The sequence below is a fragment of the Nycticebus coucang genome, chromosome 7 (assembly GCF_027406575.1).
Source record: "Nycticebus coucang isolate mNycCou1 chromosome 7, mNycCou1.pri, whole genome shotgun sequence".
Lineage (NCBI taxonomy): Eukaryota > Metazoa > Chordata > Mammalia > Primates > Lorisidae > Nycticebus > Nycticebus coucang.
In genome coordinates, this window is record NC_069786.1 from 98,455,128 (window position 1) to 98,474,224 (window position 19,097).

Sequence of the window (19,097 nt, forward strand, 5' to 3'; positions counted from 1 at the left end):
GGAGGTGAGGCAGGAGGATCACTTAAGCCCAAGAGTTTGAGGTTGTTGTGAGCTATGACTCCATAGCACTCTACCCAGAGTGACAAAGTGAGACTCTGTCTCAAAAAAAAAAAAAAGGCTTGGAGTCTGTGGCTCAAGTGGCTAAAGCGCCAGCCACATACACCTGAGCTGGCGGGTTCAAATCCAGTCCGGGCCCGCCAAACAATAATGACAGCTGCAGCCAAAAAATAGCCGGGTGTTGTGGCAAGCGCCTGTAGTCCCAGCTACTTGGGAGGCTGAGGCAGGAGAATCGCTTAAGCCCAGCAGTTGGAGGTTGCTGTGAGCTGTGTGAGGCCACGGCACTCTACCCAGGGTGACAGCGTTGAGGCTCTGTCTCCAAAAAAAAAAAAAAAAAAAAGATGAGGTTATTCTTTTGTGGCTCATTCTTGAGGAGAATCCTTGTAGAGGTCAGTAATCCTTTTAAGATTTGAAATGAATGCTTAGTTATTTGGGGCTAATTATCTCAGTTTGGTAGAATTAAAAAGTAAGTCTTTAGTGTTGCATCACTTTTTCAGTGGCCTGGCAAATCTAGATCTGTGCTAAGCCCTGATATGCTAAGCACCAGACCTTTCTATCTGAGACAGAGCCTTGTTCTTTTGCCCTGGCTAGAGTGCCATGGTCTTAGCTGAGGTCATAGCAACCTCACACTCCTGAGCTCAAGTGATTCACCTGCTTCATGTAGCTGGGACTACAGGAGTGTCCACCACACCTGCTAATTTTTCTATTTTTTATAGAGACAGGACTAGGGAGTGGGGGTGGTTTTTGCTCTTGCTCAGGCTGGTCTTGAACTTCCTACCTCAATCAATCCTCTTGCCTTGGCCTCCCAGAGTGATTATGTAGTGGGAACCACCTTGCTTGGCCAGTGCTAGATCTTTTGATCTTGTTAGGAATATAGAAGCAAATGTCTCAAATCACTGATAAGAGGACTTTGGAGCATTGTCTAAAGCTCCAGCCAAATAAAAGACAGTGTTAGCAGATCTTAGGGGGATGTATTTTTTTCCCTTCCCTTTTCTCCTCTGTTCTTTCTGAAAAGCTTGAAAATTTTTCTGTACTTTTTTTTAATTTTTTATTTCTTTTTCTTTTTTTTTTTTGTAGAGACAGAGTCTCACTGTACCGCCCTCGGGTAGAGTGCTGTGGCGTCACACGGCTCACAGCAACCTCTAACTCCTGGGCTTCCGCGATTCTCTTGCCTCAGCCTCCCTAGTAGCTTTTTTTTAATTTTTAATTTCAGCTTGCTTGTTCATTCTTCTTCATTTGAAGTTTTTTTTTTTTTTTCTTTTTACTCTTCTTCCTTTGGTGATTCTCTTTCCCTTTGCCTCCCCAGTAGCTGGGATAACAGACGCCTGCCACAATGTCTGGCTGTTTTTGGTGTTACTAGAGATGGGGTTTCACTCTGGCTCACTCCTGCTCATACTGGTCTCGAACCTCCGAGCTCAGGCAATCCACCCGCCTTGGCCTCACAACTACAGGCATGAGCCACCACGCCCAGCCTTTTCTGTACTTTTTTTTTTTTTATTGTTAAATCACAGCTGTGTACATTAGTGCAATCAAGGGGTACAATGTGCTTGTTTCATATACAATCTGAAATATTCTCATCAAACTGTTCAACGTAGCCTTCATGGCATTTTCTTAGTTATTGTATGTAGACATTTGTATTCTGCCTTTAGTAAGTTTCGCCTGTACCCATTCTAAGATGCACCGTAGGTGTGGCCCCACCTTCCCTCCACTCTAACCTCCCCCCTCCCTTCCCCTTCCTTGGCCCTTTCCCCATAGTCTTGTGCTATAGTTGGGTTATAGCCTTCATGTGAAAGCTATAAATTAGCTTCATAGTAGGGCTGAGTACATTGGATACTTTTTCTTCCAGTCCTGAGATACTTTGCTAAGAAGAATATGTTCCAGCTCCATCCATGTAAACATGAAAGAGGTAAAGTCTCCATCTTTCTTTAGGGCTGCATAATATTTCATGGTATACATGTACCACAATTTGCTAGTCCATTTGTGGGTCGATGGGCACTTGGGCTTCTTCCATGTAAAATAAGTCATTTTGGTTAGAGAATAACAGATGTGGGGCTTGGGAACAAAAACAAGAGTATCCACACACCACCTGCGACAAGATGGTTCTTTACAGAAAATATACCTCCTTTAGGTTTAAATGAATTGAACAGAGCCAGCAAATCTTTTGCCTTTAATCAATCCATGTTACAAACTGCTAATCGACGTGTAATCTCATCAGCCCGAGGAGCATCTTTATCTAATTCTCTCCAAGCATGCTCAAAACCAGATTCTTCTGGAAACAAATCTGCCATATCATCTTCTTCTTCAGAACTAGTTTCTATATTTCCTTTACACTTTCATTCTCTTCATTATTCTCATCTTCATCTTCCTCATCTTCCTCTGCATTATCATCATCAACTGAAGCTCTAGCACCTGTAATCTCACTTTCAGATTCTTCATCACTTCCTATTTCACTAACACTTCCTGAATCTTCCTCCAGAGCACCTTTGTCAAACATTTTGCCATCCATTGAATTTTCATGAACATCACTATCTCTTGACATTACGGGTGGAACTACTGATTGCAATTCTCTTGTCTTAGAACACTTGATCTCAGGAGATTTCACAATTTCAAAGGTGTCAGAGTCTACTGTCCTTAGTTTTCCTTTGGGACAAGAATCTGTATTATGTTGAACAATGTTTTTTTCCTCTCGTCTACTTTTTTTTTTTGTAGAGACAGAGTCTCACTTTATGGCCCTCGGTAGAGTGCCATGGCATCACACAGCTCACAGCAACCTCCAACTCCTGGGCTTAAGCAATTCTCTTGCCTCAGCCTCCCGAGTAGCTGGGACTCCACTCGTCTATTTTTTTGGGTAAAATCTTTGCTTTCTTTGGACTTGTGTTTGAATCTACCTTAGATTTACATGCGTTTTTCATTTTCTGAATTCTTTCAGAATTATGTAAATCACTTTTATTTTCTAAATCCTTTTGATTAACTTTCTTGGTTTCTTTTTCTCAAACAGATTTTTTGGATCTACTTCCTTTTTCATCTGGGGTTTTTTGTTCTTCATTTTCTTTTGATTAAATGTTTTGCTCTCTTCATCGGAAAGATCAGAATCAGAATCTGAAAGGTCATAAAAATGTTTTAAGTCTTCTGTAGTGCTATGGTTGATTGGGCGTCCTCTTTTATCCATAGCATATTTCAACTTGAACTTTTGTCATGAAACATGGCTCGAAATCTCTTGTCAATTTTGACTTTTCGATCCTTTTCTGGCTTTTCCTCAAATCTTGGATCCTTTGCAACCTGCCTAACCCTCTGATCACTCATTATTTCTTGTTTGGACGACATTTTTAAATGTCTTGAACAAATTCTTGCAGAAACCAAATACCTCTAAGCTGATGAATACCAGACGGCCCCGGGAACCAAAGTCTTCTGTCCTCCCAAACCTCAGGGGGCAGCTACTGGGCTGAGGTCTCTTGAGAAGCGAACACGAGGAAGACCCAGTAAGTCTGAAGAATGAGGCCGGAAATGCAAGGAAGAAGTGGTGAACCCTTTACGATTCCAAAGGAGACCTCGCAAAAGCCTAGTTCTGTTGGTTCTAGAGCCCGTCTACTTCTTTTTTTTTTTTGGTTGCAGCTTGGCCGGGGCTGGGTTTGAACCCGCCACCCTCTGCATGTGGGGCCGGCGCCCTACTCACTGAGCCACAGGTGCCGCCCTAGAGCCCGTCTACTTCTATACTTTTTTTTTTTTGTAGAGACAGAGTCTCACTTTATGGCCCTCGGTAGAGTGCCATGGCATCACACAGCTCACAGCAACCTCCAACTCCTGGGCTTAAGTGATTCTCTTGCCTCAGCCTCCCAAGCAGCTGGGACTACAGGCGCCCGCCACAACGCCCAGCTATTTTTTGGTTGCAGTTCAGCTGGGGCCGGGTTTGAACCCGCCACCCTCGGTATATGGGGCCGGCGCCCTACCGACTGAGCCACAGGCGCCGCCCTACTTCTGTACTTTTTTAACCAGGCTGAGACTTAGATTTTTTTAGCAGATGCTGCAAATTTTCTTTGTAGATCTTCCATAAGAAAACTTCCTCTTAGGGCAATAGGAATCAGGAACGCAAACAGGAGGAAGTGGAGACGGATGCTTCATGGGTGGTGCTGACTTTAGCTGGCTGTTTCTGGGAATTACTTGACCTCCTTTACCTCTTTTCTTTTAATGGAAAAGGCAGCAACCTGAATCAGTAACATTTTCCCATAGTAACATTTGTAGGAAAATCTCACCAAGGGAATTGAAGCAGCTGCTATGGTTTCTGCCCATGAGCTATGAAGACCAGTGGTCTGTGACATCTGAGATGGTGGATGGAGGTTTCATTCAAATAGAGCAGCAACCACTTGCTTCTGACCAGTTTGAGAAGGAAGCAGAACTTCTTGCTCTTATGAGATTAATCTACTAATCTCATCCTGGGGAAAAAGACCAGGAGTCTGTGATGAGGCAATTTTGGGGGGGGGGGGAGTATTCCTACCCTCTTGAGGTGCCTGTGGCTCAAAGGAAGGGGGCACCTGCCCCATATGCCGGAGGTGGCGGGTTCAAACCCAGCCCCAGCCAAAAACTGTGGGAAAAAAACCCCAAACAAATTAAAAAAAAATTGTCTCGGGCGGCGCCTGTGGCTCAGTCGGTAAGGCGCCGGCCCCATATACCGAGGGTGGCGGGTTCAAACCCAGCCCCGGCCAAACTGCAACCAAAAAATAGCCGGGCGTTGTGGCGGGCGCCTGTGGTCCCAGCTACTCGGGAGGCTGAGGCAAGTGAATCGCTTAAGCCCAGGAGTTGGAGGTTGCTGTGAGCTGTGTGAGGCCATGGCACTCTACCGAGGGCCATAAAGTGAGACTCTGTCTCTACAAAAACAAAAAAAAAATTGTCTCGGCGCCCACAGCACAGTGGTTATGGTGCCAGCCACATACACTGAGGCTGGCGAGTTCGAACCTGGCCTGGGCCAGCTAAAACAGTGACAACTGCAACAAAAAATAGCTGGGCGGGCCGGGCGTGGTGGCTCACGCCTGTAGTTCCAGCGCTGTGGGAGGCCGAGGCGGGTGGATTGCCTGAGCTCAGAGGTTCAAAACCCATATGAGCAGCAGTCAGCCAGAGTAAGAACCCGTCTCTACTAACAACATTAAAAACAGCCAGCACCACAGGAGAAAGAAGAAAATCAACAAAAAAGGAGTGCTTCAAACAAAGATGAACAAACACACTGAAAATAAAAATAAAAATTAAAAAATTAAAAAAAAATAGCTGGGCATTGTGGCGGGCACCTGTACTCTCAGCTACTTGGGAGGCTGAGGCAAGAGAATCTCTTAAGCCCTAGAGTCTGAGGTTGCTGTGAACTGTGATGCCATGGCACTCTACCTAGGTTGACATTGTGAGACTCTGTCTCAAAAAAAGAAAATAAAGGCTGGTGCCTGTAGCTCAAGCAGTTAGTGCGCCCGCCACGTACATCTGAGGTGGTGGGTTTGAATCCAGCCCAGGCCACCAAATAGCCGGGCGTTGTGGCAGGTGCCTGTAGTCCCAGCTTCTTGGGAGGCTGAGGCAAGAGAATTGCTTAAGCCCAAGAGTTGTAGGTTGCTGTGAGCTGTGATGCCACAGCACTGTACGTAGGGTGACATTGTGAGACTCTGTCTCAAGAAAAGAAAATAAAGACTTGGCGCCTGTAGCTCAAGCAGCTAAGGCGCCAGCCACATACATCTGAGCTGGTGGGTTAGAATCAGCCCAGGCCTGCCAAACAATGACAGCTGCAACCAAAAAATAGCTGGGTACTGTAGCAGGCACCTGTAGTCCCAACTACTTGGGAGGCTGAGGCAAGAGAATTGCTTAAGCCCAAGAGTTGGAGATTGCTCTGAGCTGTAAAGCACATGGCACTCTACCCAGGGCAACAGCTTGAGACTCTCAAAAAATAAATAAATAAAATACATAAATAAATAAAAATTTCTTTTGCTGGTCATGGTGGCTCATGCCTATAATTTTAGGACTCTGGGAAGCCAAGGTGGTTAGATTGCTTGAGCTCAGGAGTTTAAGACCAGCCTGAGCAGGAGTGAGACCCCCCCCCCATCTCTACTATAAGTAGAAAAAATAGCCAGAAGTTGTGGCAGTTGCCTATAGTTCCAGCTACTTGGAAGTCTGAGGCAAAAGAATAGATCACTTGGGTTGCATCTGTGGCTCAAGGAGTAGGGCGCCGGTCCCATATGCCAGAGGTGGCAGGTTCAAACCCAGCCCTGGCAAAAAAAAAAAAAAAAAGAATAGATCACTTGAACCCAAGTGTTTAAGGTTGCTATGAGCTATGACACCACAGCACTTTACCTACTATATCCAAAAAATTGCACATACTTAGGATTTACAATGTGATGCTTCAAAATCATTGTGAAATGATTACCCATAAGCAAGCTAATTAGCATGTACCACCTCACATAGTTACCATTTGTGTGTGTGTATTTGTATATGTGGTGAAAATCTTTGAGATCTACTCTCTTAGCTAATTTCAAGTATACAATACATACATTCTTATTAATATTCACCTTGAATTTTCCTTTTTTTTTTTTTTTGTGGTTTTTGGCCGGGGCTGGGTTTGAACCCGGCACCTCCGGCATATGGGACCGGCGCCCTACTCCTTGAGCTACAGGCGCCGCCCGAATTTTCTCTTTAAATCAGAGTCACTAGAGGCTCTATTATGTAGCAAATCTTTTTTTTTTTTTTTGCAAATCTTTATTTTAGGCTCGGCACCTGTAGCACAGTGGTTACGATGCTGGCCACGTGTACTGAGGCGGGTGGGTTCGAACCTGGCCTGGGCCTGCTAAACAACAATGACAACTGCAACAAAAGAATAGCCGGGCATTGTGCACAGGCTGAGGCAAGAAAATCACTTAAGCCTAAGAGTTTGAGGTTGCTGTGAGCTGTGACTCCCCAGCACTCTACTGAGGGTAACACAGCGAGACACTGTCTAAAAAAAAAAAAAAAACAACCAAAAACAAATCCTTATTTTGCAGATAGTATAAATCTAGTGTTTGTGTATGAATTATAGGTCCACAATCCCTTATTGGAGGCCCTTGTGTTTCAGAATTTATTTTTTTTTAATTTTTATTTATTTATATTTTTGAGACAGAGTCCTACTCTGTTACCCTGGGTTTGAGTGCCATTGAGTCATAGTTCACAGCAACCTCAAATTCCTGGGTTGGAGCAGTCCTCCTGCCCCAGCCTGTACATGGGACAACAGGTGCCTGCCACAATGCTTGGCTATTTTTAGCAGAGACAGGTTCTCATTCTTGCCCAGGCTGGTCTCAAAGTCTTGAGCTCAGGCAATCCACCTACCTGACACTCCCAGAGTGCTAGGATTACAGGCGTGAGCCATGGTGTCTAGCTGCGTTTCAGAATTTAGAAGTTTTAAGAGTTTAGAAAGATGACATGCTTCATATACCATAATTTATAAAACACTCCAGTGAGGTCAAGGCTAGCACCTCTTAATCAAATATGTATATTCAGATTTCTGTAGCAAAATGCGGTTTTTGGCTAGGGCTGGGTTTGAACCCACCACCTCCAGTATATGGGGCCAGCGCCCTCTCCTTTGAGCCACAGGCACTGCCCTCTGTAGCAAAATGAATGAATATTCATACTAAGTGGGATAAACTAAGACTAATAGCTCCTCATGAGTTCAGGAGAGGTTTTGCCATAAAATGAGTTGGAGAAAAGAACTTAAGGTTTTCAGAGCTTTTGGGGTACTGAGATTGGGGATAAGGGGTTGTAGGTATGTGAACAAGGTACTTTTAGGCCACCCAAGGTACTCCAGAAACCTCTTTTGATATACAGTTGACAAATTTATTATTGATATTATTTTCTCCTAAGTAAAGCTATAAGTTAGTCCAGGCTGGGCATGGTGGTTCACACCTGTAATCCCCCAGCACTTTGGGAGGCTGAGATGAGAGGACTACTTGAGGCCAGGAGGAGTTAAAGACCAGCCAGGGGTGTACTCTCACCTAATGGGCACAACAATGGGTACATGGCATACTTTTTGGATGAGAGGCACAACTATAACAGGGATATTACCTAACAAACACAAACATTGTAACCCGTTTCTACCCTCATGTTAATCTGAAATGTAAAAATTCAGGTTCATTCTGATGTTACCTTACATTGTGACACTGCTCTCTTGGATAAAACTTCTGCATCTCAGCATGGGCAACCTAGCAAGACACCATCATTACAAAAAATAAATTTATTTTTTGAGACAGAGTCTCAAGCTGTTGACCTGGGTAGAGTGCTGTGGCGTCATAGCTCAGGAACCTCCAACTTGGACTCAAGCAATCCTCTTGCCTCAGTTTTTCCATTTTTAGTAGTGACAAGAGTCTTGACTTTGCTCAGGATGGCCTCGAACTTGTGAGCTGAAGCTATCCAACTGCCTTGGCCTTCCAGAGTGCTAGGATAATAGGCGTGAGGCACCATGCCAGGGCTCATTACAAAATATTAAAAAAAAAAAAAAAAAAGTTAGCTGAGTATGGTGGTGTGTACCTCTAGTTCTATCTACTTGAGAGGCTGAGTTAGGAATTTGAGGTCATAGTGAGCTATGGACTTGCAGGTTGACAGAGCTAGACTCTGTTTCATCCAGGTGTGGTGGCTCACACCTGTAATCCTAGCACTCTGGGAGACTGAGGTGGCAGGTCACTTGAGCTCAGGAGTTCAAGACCAACCTGAGCAAGAACAATACCTGGTCTTTATTAAAAACAGAAAAAATTAGGGCAGTGCCTGTGGCTCAGTGAGTAGGGCGCAGGCCCCATATCCCGAGGGTGGCGGGTTCAAACTCAGCCCTGGTCAAAGTGCAACAAAAAAAATAGCCGGGCGTTGTGGCAGGCGCCTGTAGTCCCAGCTGCTCAGGAGGCTGAGGCAAGAGAATCGCGTAAGCCCAGGAGTTAGAGGTTGCTGTGCGCCGTGTGACGCCACGGCACTCTACCGAGGGCTGTACAGTGAGACTCTGTCTCTACAAAAAAAAAAAGAAAAAGAAAAAATTAGCCAGGCCTTGTGATGGGCGCCTATAGGCTCAGCTGCCTGGGAGGCTGAGGCAGGAGTATCACTTGAGCCCAGCAGTTTGAGGTTGCTGTGAGGCTGATGCCATGGCTATCTAGCCTGGGCAACAGAGTGAGACTCTTGTCTCAGAAAAACAAAAAAGACCTGTCTCAGGAAAAAAGCTAGCCCAGAAGGGAATTACCAGTTATTATTTGTGTTTTATAAAGTAGCCTGTAATTTGGAGCCTTTGTGGATGATCCGGTGAAACCCCCTGACTGGCCTAACTAAATAGGAAAGTCAGGTTTATTCAGACTGTCCCACCCACCTCTGCTGGGCCTTGTTTGTTCACCAGTGTTCCCCACCTGGGTGCCTTTCCTTCAGCCTGTTTTTTGGGGCGCCAGCTTTTCTACACTGCCCTCTCAGACCACACTGGTCGTCTTCCCTTCTGTGCCCACCTGTTTCTCCTAAAATCCTGCTATACCGTGTGACATTTCAATCACTGTTTTATGCACATTTGTGAGCTTTTCTTCCACAACAAGATCTTAAGCTCCTTAAAGAGCAGGAACTACCCTGTATCCTTGCTCTGTATGCCCTGGTTGCAGCATTTCCATAAGGCAATAAGAGGAACTTTGTAAAACCAAAACAGGACCTTGGGTTCAAGTAAATTTGAGAAGTGCCACCTGCTTTGTTTCCCTCTTGGAGATTTGTTATGCATATTGGCCTGTTGAAGGCTTGGAGAAGGCTTCCTGTAAAAACCCCTATTCTAGCCTTGTCTCCCCTGCGTTTCTCATAAATATTTGGCCTCGGAACTCTCTCTTCCACTGGGCGTGTCCTGCTCATCTCATCTTCTGCTCAGCCCTGGGCTAACAAAAATACTCAGTGAGTGGCTGTAAATCAACCAGCGGGGCATTCCCTCTTTCTCATTTATTCTATACATTTATTTAATGGAGCCCATTTCATAGAAAGTGTCAAGATCAAAGTGCCCTCCTTTAGATTAAAACAAATTCTAAACCAGCATGGTGGCTCACGCCTGTAATTGTAGCTCTCTGGGAGGCCAAGGCAGGTAGATTGCCTGAGCTCATGAGTTCGAGACCAGCCTGAGCCAGAGTGAGACCTTGTCTAAAAAAATAGCTGAGTGTTGTGGTGGGCACCTGTAGTCCCAACTGCTTGGGAGGCTGAGGCAAGAGAATCGTGTAAGCCCAAGAGTTTGAGGTTGCTGTGAGCTGTGATATCACAGCACTCTACTAAGGGTGACAAAATGAGAGTCTGTCTAAAAAAAAATTCTAAGTTAGTGAAATCATGACATTTTACTGCATTTAGTTTTTTTTTTTTTTCCTTTTTTTTTGTAGAGACAGAGTCTCACTGTATCGCCCTCCGGTAGAGTGCCGTGGCCTCACACAGCTCACAGCAACCTCTAACTCTTGGGCTTACGCGATTCTCCTGCCTCAGCCTCCCGAGTAGCTGGGACTACAGGCGCCCGCCACAATGCCCGGCTATGCATTTAGTTTTTTGATTTATCACTATAGTCCCCAGCCCTGTGAATAGGCTTTTATGAAAAACCCTCTACTAACCCCCTGGCTAGAAGAAAACCCCTGCATCATTTAAAAAAGTTCAGAAGAACAGCTGAAATTTACAGAGATCCGGCTGTGTTGGTGTGGGGTTTCCCGTGTGGGTAGGAGGAGAAGTGGGAGTTCTGCAGTTTGTTGAGGTTTTATTTTCCAAACTTAGCCCCTAAGTTTTTCTTCCTCTATTTGTGTCAAGGCCAAGACATACATACCCAGGACATGGAATGTGTCTGCTCTGAGTCCATTTTAGTTTAGAATGTAGAGAGCTCCTTGGTCAGGTGAGGTGGCTTACACATGTAATCCTATAGTACTCTGGGAGGCTGAGGCGGGCAGATTGCCTGAGCTTAGGAGTTCAAGACCAGCCTGAGCAACAGTGAGGCCCCATCTCTAAAAGTATCTGGTGTTGTGGCGGGCAGCTGTAGTCCCAGCCACTTGAGGGGCTGAGGCAAGAGGATCACTTGAACCCAGGAGTTTGAGACTTCAGTAGCTATGATGCCAGGGCACTCTACTAAAGGCAACAAAGTAAGACTCTGCCTCAGGAAAAAAAAAAAAAGAATGTAGAGACGTCCTTCTGAGTCCTAAGAGGTAGATTCCATGAGAGAGGTGCACTGTAGGCTGGGTGATTTATAGGTAGAAATGACTGCTTTTATTTTCTTTAAAATTAATATCTTATATTTAAAAACACCATTTGCAAAGGTTCTTTACAGAAATCTCATTGGATCCTCACAGTCACTTTAGTTTTCTTTTCCCTTTTTTTTTTTTTAAATACTTTCAATTTGGCACTTATTTACTTTCATATACTAAGGCTTTTTTCTTTTTCTTTTCTTTTCTTTTTTTTTTTTGTTTGCTGCCTGCGCTAGAGTGGCAGTGGTATTATCATAGCTCACGGGAACCTCAAACTCCTGGGCTTGGTCAGGTGTGGTGCTCACACCCGTAGTCCTAGGACTCTGGGAGGCCGAGATGGGTGGCTCACCTGAGCTCAGGAGAACAGCCTGAGCAAGATCGAGACCCTGTCTGTACTAAAACTAGAAAATTTAGGGCCAGCCGTGGTGGCTTACGTCTGTAATCGTAGCACTCTGGGAGACTGAGGCAGGTGGATTACCTGAGCTCACAGGTTTAAGACCAGCCTGAGCCAGACCAACACCTCATCTCTAAAAATAGCCACATGTGTGGTGAGTGCCTGTAATCCCAGCTACTTGGAAGGCTGAGGCAAGAGAATAGCTTGAGCCCAAGAGTACGAGGTTGCTCTGATGACACCATGGCACTCTATCCAGGGCAACAGAGTGAGACTTTGTCTTAAAAACCAAACAAACAAACAAAAACCTGGGTTCAAGCAATCTCCCACCTCAGGCTCCTAAGTAGCTGGGCTACCAGAATGCGCCATCATGCCTGGCTGATTTTTCTATTTGGGAAGTAGAGACAGGGCCTCGTTACATTGCTCAGGCTGGTCTTGAACTGGCCTCAAGTGGTCCTCCCGCTTCAGCCTCTACGTGTGAGCCACTGTGCCTGGGCCTTAGTCAATTTTTTAAAGAACAACGTGGTTTAAGCGAAGGTTTCAATCTCATTTTACAGATGAATTAACTGAGGCTGCAATTTACTCAAAGTCACATTGTTGTCATCTTTTGGATCCTGCAAAATAGACTGGTCTGTATGCATGTTCTTGCTGGCCCAAGAAACAGGGAAAATGTGACATTAATGGGAAAAGTCAACTGTGATAGCTTTAGGCTGTGTATATGGAGGGACTTGTCACCACAGGGATATATAAGGGGTGTTCTGTCTTCGTCTGGGACCCATCCAGATTTGGAGCTGTTCTTGGCCTTATCCTTGGCATTTGGGATCCTGTGTGGTTTTCAGCTTCACCTCCAGCTTTAGCTGTTTTTCTCTTGTTCTGTTAGGTTAGGATTTCCTGTCCCAGACCTGAGTCCCATCCCCTTTTTAGCCCCTCTGCTGGGTAGCTCAGTCCTCTTCCAAGACTAGGAAGGAGGTGGAGGAGGTGTTGTTGGAGCTGGGACGTAAACTCAAATCTTATGATTCCAAGGTGGATGGTTCTCCTTTTGCCTGTCATGTGACAGGGGCTGCTCCAGCCAGAAAATCCTCAGAGCCAGGTCCTTGCATATCCGCTTGGGCAGGGAAGCTTTCTTTCAAGGAATCTAATACAGAAAGATGTTTATCAGTGGGCGGCGCCTGTAGCTCAAGGAGTAGGGCGCCAGTCCCATATGCTGGAGGTGCCGGGTTCAAACCCAGCCCCGGCCAAAAACCACAAAAAAAAAAAAAAGATGTTTATCAGTGAAGAGCAAAGGTGTTGAGAGAAGTGAACTAGTCTGAGATCTGAGAACCCAAGAGCTTGTAGTCTGGTTTTCCTGTTTGCTTCTGGCCCAGAGTCTCTAGTGAGGTTGTGGTCAGATGTCAGCTGGGGCCATGATGTGAACTAGTCTGAGATAAGAGCACCAAAGAGCTTTCAGTCTGGGTTTCCTGTTTGTTTCTGTCCCCTACAGGAGAGAATATGCCATGGTTAGAGACCTGTGAGTCCTGAAAGAAAGCATTTGGAGTAAAATAGTAGTGAGGGAACCAGAGCCGAGTCCCGATTCTCTTGTAGTTCTGCTTGGCACGGTCCTGGGTATTGCAGCCTGGCCTGCACATCTTTCATGTTTCAGGTGGATTCTGTCCCTCTTGCCCAGGACTTAGGGCCCTTAAAATATTACACAAAAACAGAAAGAGATAAATAATGGAGCTTAGATCACGACCAGGGTTCCTGCCTCTTGAGTTTATCTCACTCCAGTATTGTTTCCTATGTTTGTTTCTTTTCTCCAGAAGTTCTTCAAGACACCTTCGCTTCCCTGGGCTATCAAGTCCGGCGTTTCTTGTGTCTCACAGTGAAGGAAATAGACCAGGTTCTTAACCAAGTTGTCCATATGCCCCAGCACCGAGACTATGACAGCTTCGTGTGTGTCCTGGTGAGCCGAGGAGGCTCCCAAAGTGTGTTTGGTGTGGGTCAGACTGACTCGGGCTTCCCTTTGCATCGGATCAGGAGGCTGTTCATGGGAGATCTGTGCCCTTCTCTAGTAGGGAAGCCAAAGCTCTTTTTTATTCAGAACTACATGGTGCCTGAGGCCCAGCTGGAGGACAGCAGCCTCCTGGAGGTGGATGGGCCAGCGATGAGCAATGTGGAACCTGAGGCACAGAAGCCGGGGCCCAGCATGGTTCACCCGGAGGCCGACTTCTTCTGGAGTCTGTGTACAACAGATGTGTCCCTCCTGAAGTGGTCCTCCAGCTCTCCATCTCTGTATGTGCAGTGTCTCTCCCAGAAACTGAAGGAAGAAAGGTGAGCCACTCAGGAGGGGCCAATCCTGGACCACCTGCTTGTATTCCTGCCACTGACACGGGGATTACCACTGTGCCATGTTTGATGCTCTGCTTTTCAGAGAGAAAAAGGGTTTTTTCCTTCACCATTGCCTGAGGAGTACAGTATAGACCCAAAACAATTTATGAACACTTTGTTAGCTTGTAGTCTGAATGTTTTCCATTGAAATTAAGAAATTATTTGTTTATATTTTGGGGACAGAGTCTCACTAAGTTGCCCTGGGGTAGAGTGCCATGGTGACATAGCTCACAACCTCAAACTCCTGGGCTTGAGTGATCTACTTGCCTCAGATTCCCAAGCAGCTGGGACTACAAACATGACCACTATAATGCCCGGCTAGTTTTTCTTTTTTTAATAGAAACATGTCTTGCTCAGGCTGGTCTCAAACTCCTGAGCTCAAGCAATCCATCTGCCTCAGCCTCCCAGAATCCTAGGATTACAGGCGTGAGCCACCTGCCTGGCCAGTCCATCTTTTTTTTTTTTTTTTGAGACAGAGTCTCACTTTGTCACCCCCAGTAGAGTGCCATGGCTTCATAGCTCACAACAACCTCAAACTCTTGGGCTTAAGCAATTCTCTTGCCTCAGCCTCCCAAGTGGCTGGGACTACAGGCACCCACCACAACACTTGGCTATTTTTAGAGACAAGGTCTCTCTCTGACTCAGGCTGGTCTCGAACCTGTGATCTCAGGCAATCCACCCACGTTGGCCTCCCAGAGTGCTAGGATTACAGGCGAGAGCCTCCTCGCCCGGCTGCAGTCCAGCTTTTGAAATACGGAAAAAGATTTTGTTTGAAAGTCCCCAGTGAAATCTCACAACAAAGTCATCACCAATACACAGTTGTTCCCACGTTTGAGAAATAGCCATCAGGGAATGGGCAAGAGCTTGACAGAACGCCTTACCTGATGTACTTAGGAGCCCGCCCCAAAAGTAGAAGAACATTTCTTTCCAAATCAAGCAGTGAGCACTTCAGTCACAACAATATGTGCACCAAAATGTTTTGCTCGATGTATTTTGAAACGAGTGCCACATATTATGCTAAACCTTATTGATCACTGATCAGAATGCAGCTGACACCTGGCTGCTTAGCAGCATTTGCAAAGGTCAATCAGAGTGATGAATACACCTGCCATCGTCACCCATTTCCCTGTAAAACTGGGCTTCTGGCTGATACCCATGTCCTCACACTTCCTGAAACAAGTCCAGCTTCTGGGCCAGCACTGCCCAATAGAGCTCCCTGGGATGATAGAAACATTCCTGCACGTTCCATAGAGGAGCCACTGCCACATGCTGAGCACAGGACAAATGGCTGGAACTGGGAGGAGCGCAGGAGTTGATTCTGTTTGAGTCTCAACATCCCCACATGGCAAGTGGCCCCTGGAGCGCAGTGTGCCTACAGGGAGATGGTGGGGCACCTTGAAAATGTTTCCATGGTCATCATGAAACCGTCTGCCTACAGATCTCCCCTGGAGAGAGATGTGGCCGGCATGAATGGTGTTCCGGGTTATATAAGAAGCATGAGCTGCCTCTGCTGCAGTTTACAGGTTGCCTCTAACATGAAGAAGAAACGCTCCCAGGCATTTCTGCTACCACCCTACATTCTCTTCTGTTAACCCAACATGCTGCACATCCTCCCTCCACCAGAAGGGAGCACAGATACCAGCAGCAGCCTGTGTTGAGCATGAACATTTTACAGCCCAAGGGACCATTTTGTTTCCTGAGCTGTGCTGGTCAGGACCTAACTGCCATACCTTTTTCTTTTCTTTTTTTTTTTTTTTTTGAGACAGAGTCTTAGTCTGTCATCTTGGGTAGAGTGCTGAGGCATCATAGCTCACAGCAACCTCAAACTCTTGGGCTCAAGAGATCCTCTTGCCTCAGCCTCCTCAGTAGCTGGGACTGCAGGTGCCTGCCACATTGCCTGGCTAGTTTTTCTATTTAGTAGAGATGGGTTTCACTCTTGCTGAGACTGGTCTTGAGCTCCTGAGCTCAGGCGACTTACCTGCCTTGGCCTCCCAGAGTGTTAGAATTACAGGTGTGAGCCATAGCACCCAGTCTACCTTTTTTTTCTTCAAAGGAAAGACCTTGCTTTTCCAAGGTTGTGAGTGCTACCACAACTCAAAGATCAGCAGCAGCTCTAGGCCTCATCTTCTTGGTCTGCCCATTTGGCCCCGGGCAGGGGACTCTGCTGCTGAAACAGCTTCTCTTCTGCTGGTAAGAGGTCATGTTGTCAAACTAGCCTTATAGACTCTGCTGAGATTGGTGTTGATGCCAGCCTCAGCAGGCTCTTCCAGCATGGCCCAGTTCTCATGAAGAACACCAGAGAATTTCTTTTTTTTTTTTTTTTTTTTTTGTAGAGACAGAGTTTCACTTTATCTCCCTCAGTAGAGTGCCGTGGCGGCCCACACCCCCTTTCTTTTCTTGTGACATCTTCCCTGCAGTACCGCTCACAGCAACCTCCAACTCCCGGGCTTAGGCGATTCTCCTGCCTCAGCCTCCCGAGCAGCTGGGACTACAGGTGCCCGCCACAACGCCCGGCTATTTTTTTTTTTGCAGTTTGGCCGGGGCTGGGTTTGAACCCGCCACCCTCGGTATATGGGGCCGGCGCCCTACTCACTGAGCCACAGGCGCCGCCCATGAGCCACAGGCGCCGCCCGAGAATTTCTTTAAGTTGGCATTTTCAGGAACCAACTGCCAATGGCCATCCACAGTCTTGCAGACCACCAGTGGGGCTTCCTGGCTGTCCTGCAGGACCTGACACAGCCCCTGTGTCTCCTCACAAGACACATCCCACCCCTGGTGCTGGAATATCAGTTTCTGTCTGTACATCAACTGCTATCTGAGGGCATTGAGCTGGAAGGTGGAGACCATAGCACTGCTGTCCCACAGAAGTGTCCCACAGCCCTCCTGGCTCCAGAAGGTGATCCTGGATGCAGCAAACCTCTTTTGGTCCTGAGGTCCCAGCAGCTCCCACAGACTGGCCAGGTGACAGCAGCACAGTCGGTGGCTGCTTTTGTACTCCCAGAGCCTCAGAGGAGGACAGGAGCAGTTCAGTATAAGCAGGCTCCACAAGATGTGGCTCATCACCTCTGAGTGCCCACGGCAGAAGGACTTGGTGCCCGATGCTGTGGGGCACCACCACCCTGCTCACCCAGATCTCTCACTCTGGTTGGCAGTGAGGATGTCTAATAGCAGAGACAGGTGCCCAAGGTCAAGATGGCTGCATCCCTGCAGCTCTAATACCAAAAAGTAGTAGATGTCTCTAGACTTGTCAACCACCAAGACCTCCTTGGAGCCAGCTAAGCTCAGAGTCCTACACCTCCTCACCACGGTCCTGACACTCAGACATTGCCATGGTTTGGTGCAGAAAAACATCGGTCGCTTACTGTCATCAGTTAAAACAAAATAGCTCCAGACTTGGAGAAGATGGACAGCAGAACCGCTGCTCTGGGTGAAGGGCGGCCCACACCCCCTTTCTTTTCTTGTGACATCTTCCCTGCAGTACTGCACCCATCGATGAGGAGGCTGTTGTCATTGTTTCTTGTAGTGGAGGTGACCAGGAATTGGCTGCCACCTCACACCATCAGTATCTGCCCCCCATAAGGCCAGCTCCATGGAACTCTTAAGTTTTGACTTTTTTTTTTTTTTGAGGCAGAGTCTTACTTTATTGCCCTGGGTAAAGTGCCGTGGTGTCACAGCTCACAGCAACCTTAAACTGTTGGGCTCAAGCAATTCTATTGCATCAGCCTCCTGAGTTGCTGGGACTACAGGAGCCACAGTGCTCCACTATTTTTAGAGATGGGGTCTCACTCTTGCTCAAGCAGGTCTTGAACCTGTGAGCTCAGGCAATTCACCCGTCTTGGCCTCCCAGAGTGCTGGGATTACAGGCATGAGCCACTGCGCCTGGCCAAGTTTTGACATTTTGATAGGTGAAAAGTGGCCTCTGACTGTCCAGGTCTGCCAGTTATATAAACTGTTTGTTTGTTATATAAACATGTTTTATGTTTATTGGCGGGAATACTTTTCTAAGGGACACATCGGTGTTCTGGTTTTCATTTAAGCTGAATGAAGCCACGTGTACCTCGAGTAGCCTTTTTCATTTGCACCCTAATTAGAATTAGAGTGAAGTTTCTGAGCCACTTGTCAATACATTCTGGACTATACTCTGAGGACTCCAGGAATAAATCTCATAGCCTTCTGCCCCACCTCCTCAGTGGTGGCTCAGCAGGAAGGGGAGGGCTAGAGAGGAGCCACTCTGCTCCCAAGGGCCAGTCGCTTCCACATTTGCATAGATTATCCCTGTGGGTTAGCATGTGCCTGGTGTAAGTAAAACTCAGCTGTTCCTTGAGGGAGGGGACAGCAGCCACCCTGGGCCACAATCCTGCAAGCTGGTTTTAAATCATTCATGGCGCAGCTTGTGGAACATTTAGAAAGAAACTGCCACAAAAGCACCTTCACATCTGTGGGCTCACTTCACCCTAATGACAATCTCTCTTGCCTTTGATATTTGCATGGCATTAAATTTTGCTTTTCTTATCTCCTCCAGAAAACGCCCACTCCTGGATCTCCACACTGAACTCAACGACAATATGTATAATTGGAATAGCAGAGTTTCTGCTAAGGAGAAGTACCATGTCTCCCTACAACACACTCTGCGAAAGCAGCTCATCTTCCCTTACAAATGAAAAATCAAAAACCGGGCGGCACCTGTGGCTCAGTGAGTAGGGTGCCGGCCCCATATACCGAGGGTGGCAGGTTCAAACCCAGCCCTGGCCAACCTGCAACAACAACAACAAAATAGCCAGGCGTTGTGGCGGGTGCCTGTAGTCCCAGCTACTCAGGAGGCTGAGGTAGGAGAATCGCCTAGGCCCAGGAGTTGGAGGTTGCTGTGAGCTGTGTGATGCCACAGCACTCTACCGAGGACCATAAAGTGAAACTCTGTCTCTACAAAAAAAAAAAAAAAAAAAAAGAGCGAGTAACAGCTTCCTTGCATCTGGGAACCGTGAGTCTGGGGAGATAGGACTCCAGGCATCTCTGGCTGGTGGGATCTGCCTATCATCACCCCTGAGAGGATACAGGGAGTCAGCAAGAGACTTCTGGACCCCAAGAGG

General features: G+C 46.7%; 1 protein-coding gene and 1 pseudogene across 12 annotated transcripts in view; one reads left to right on the forward strand and one right to left on the reverse strand.

Moving 5' to 3' along the window:
* Positions 1–18,719, forward strand: part of CFLAR (CASP8 and FADD like apoptosis regulator) — a 59,546-nt gene extending 40,827 nt beyond the window's left edge. For 10 of the 12 annotated variants that reach the window (XM_053596641.1, XM_053596635.1, XM_053596632.1 and 7 more), the window contains 2 exons: positions 13,443–13,953; positions 18,533–18,719. In XM_053596641.1, coding sequence (XP_053452616.1) covers positions 13,443–13,953; positions 18,533–18,671 — 650 coding nt within the window. In that variant the 3' untranslated portion in view covers positions 18,672–18,719. Of the gene's footprint in view, positions 1–1,903; positions 1,987–3,410; positions 3,491–13,442; positions 13,954–18,532 lie in introns of those variants that run through there. The other 2 variants (XM_053596642.1, XM_053596643.1) reach the window with 2 other exon arrangements.
* On the reverse strand, positions 2,088–3,421 carry LOC128589855 (ESF1 homolog; annotated as a pseudogene).
* Positions 18,720–19,097: the final 378 nt, after the last annotated feature.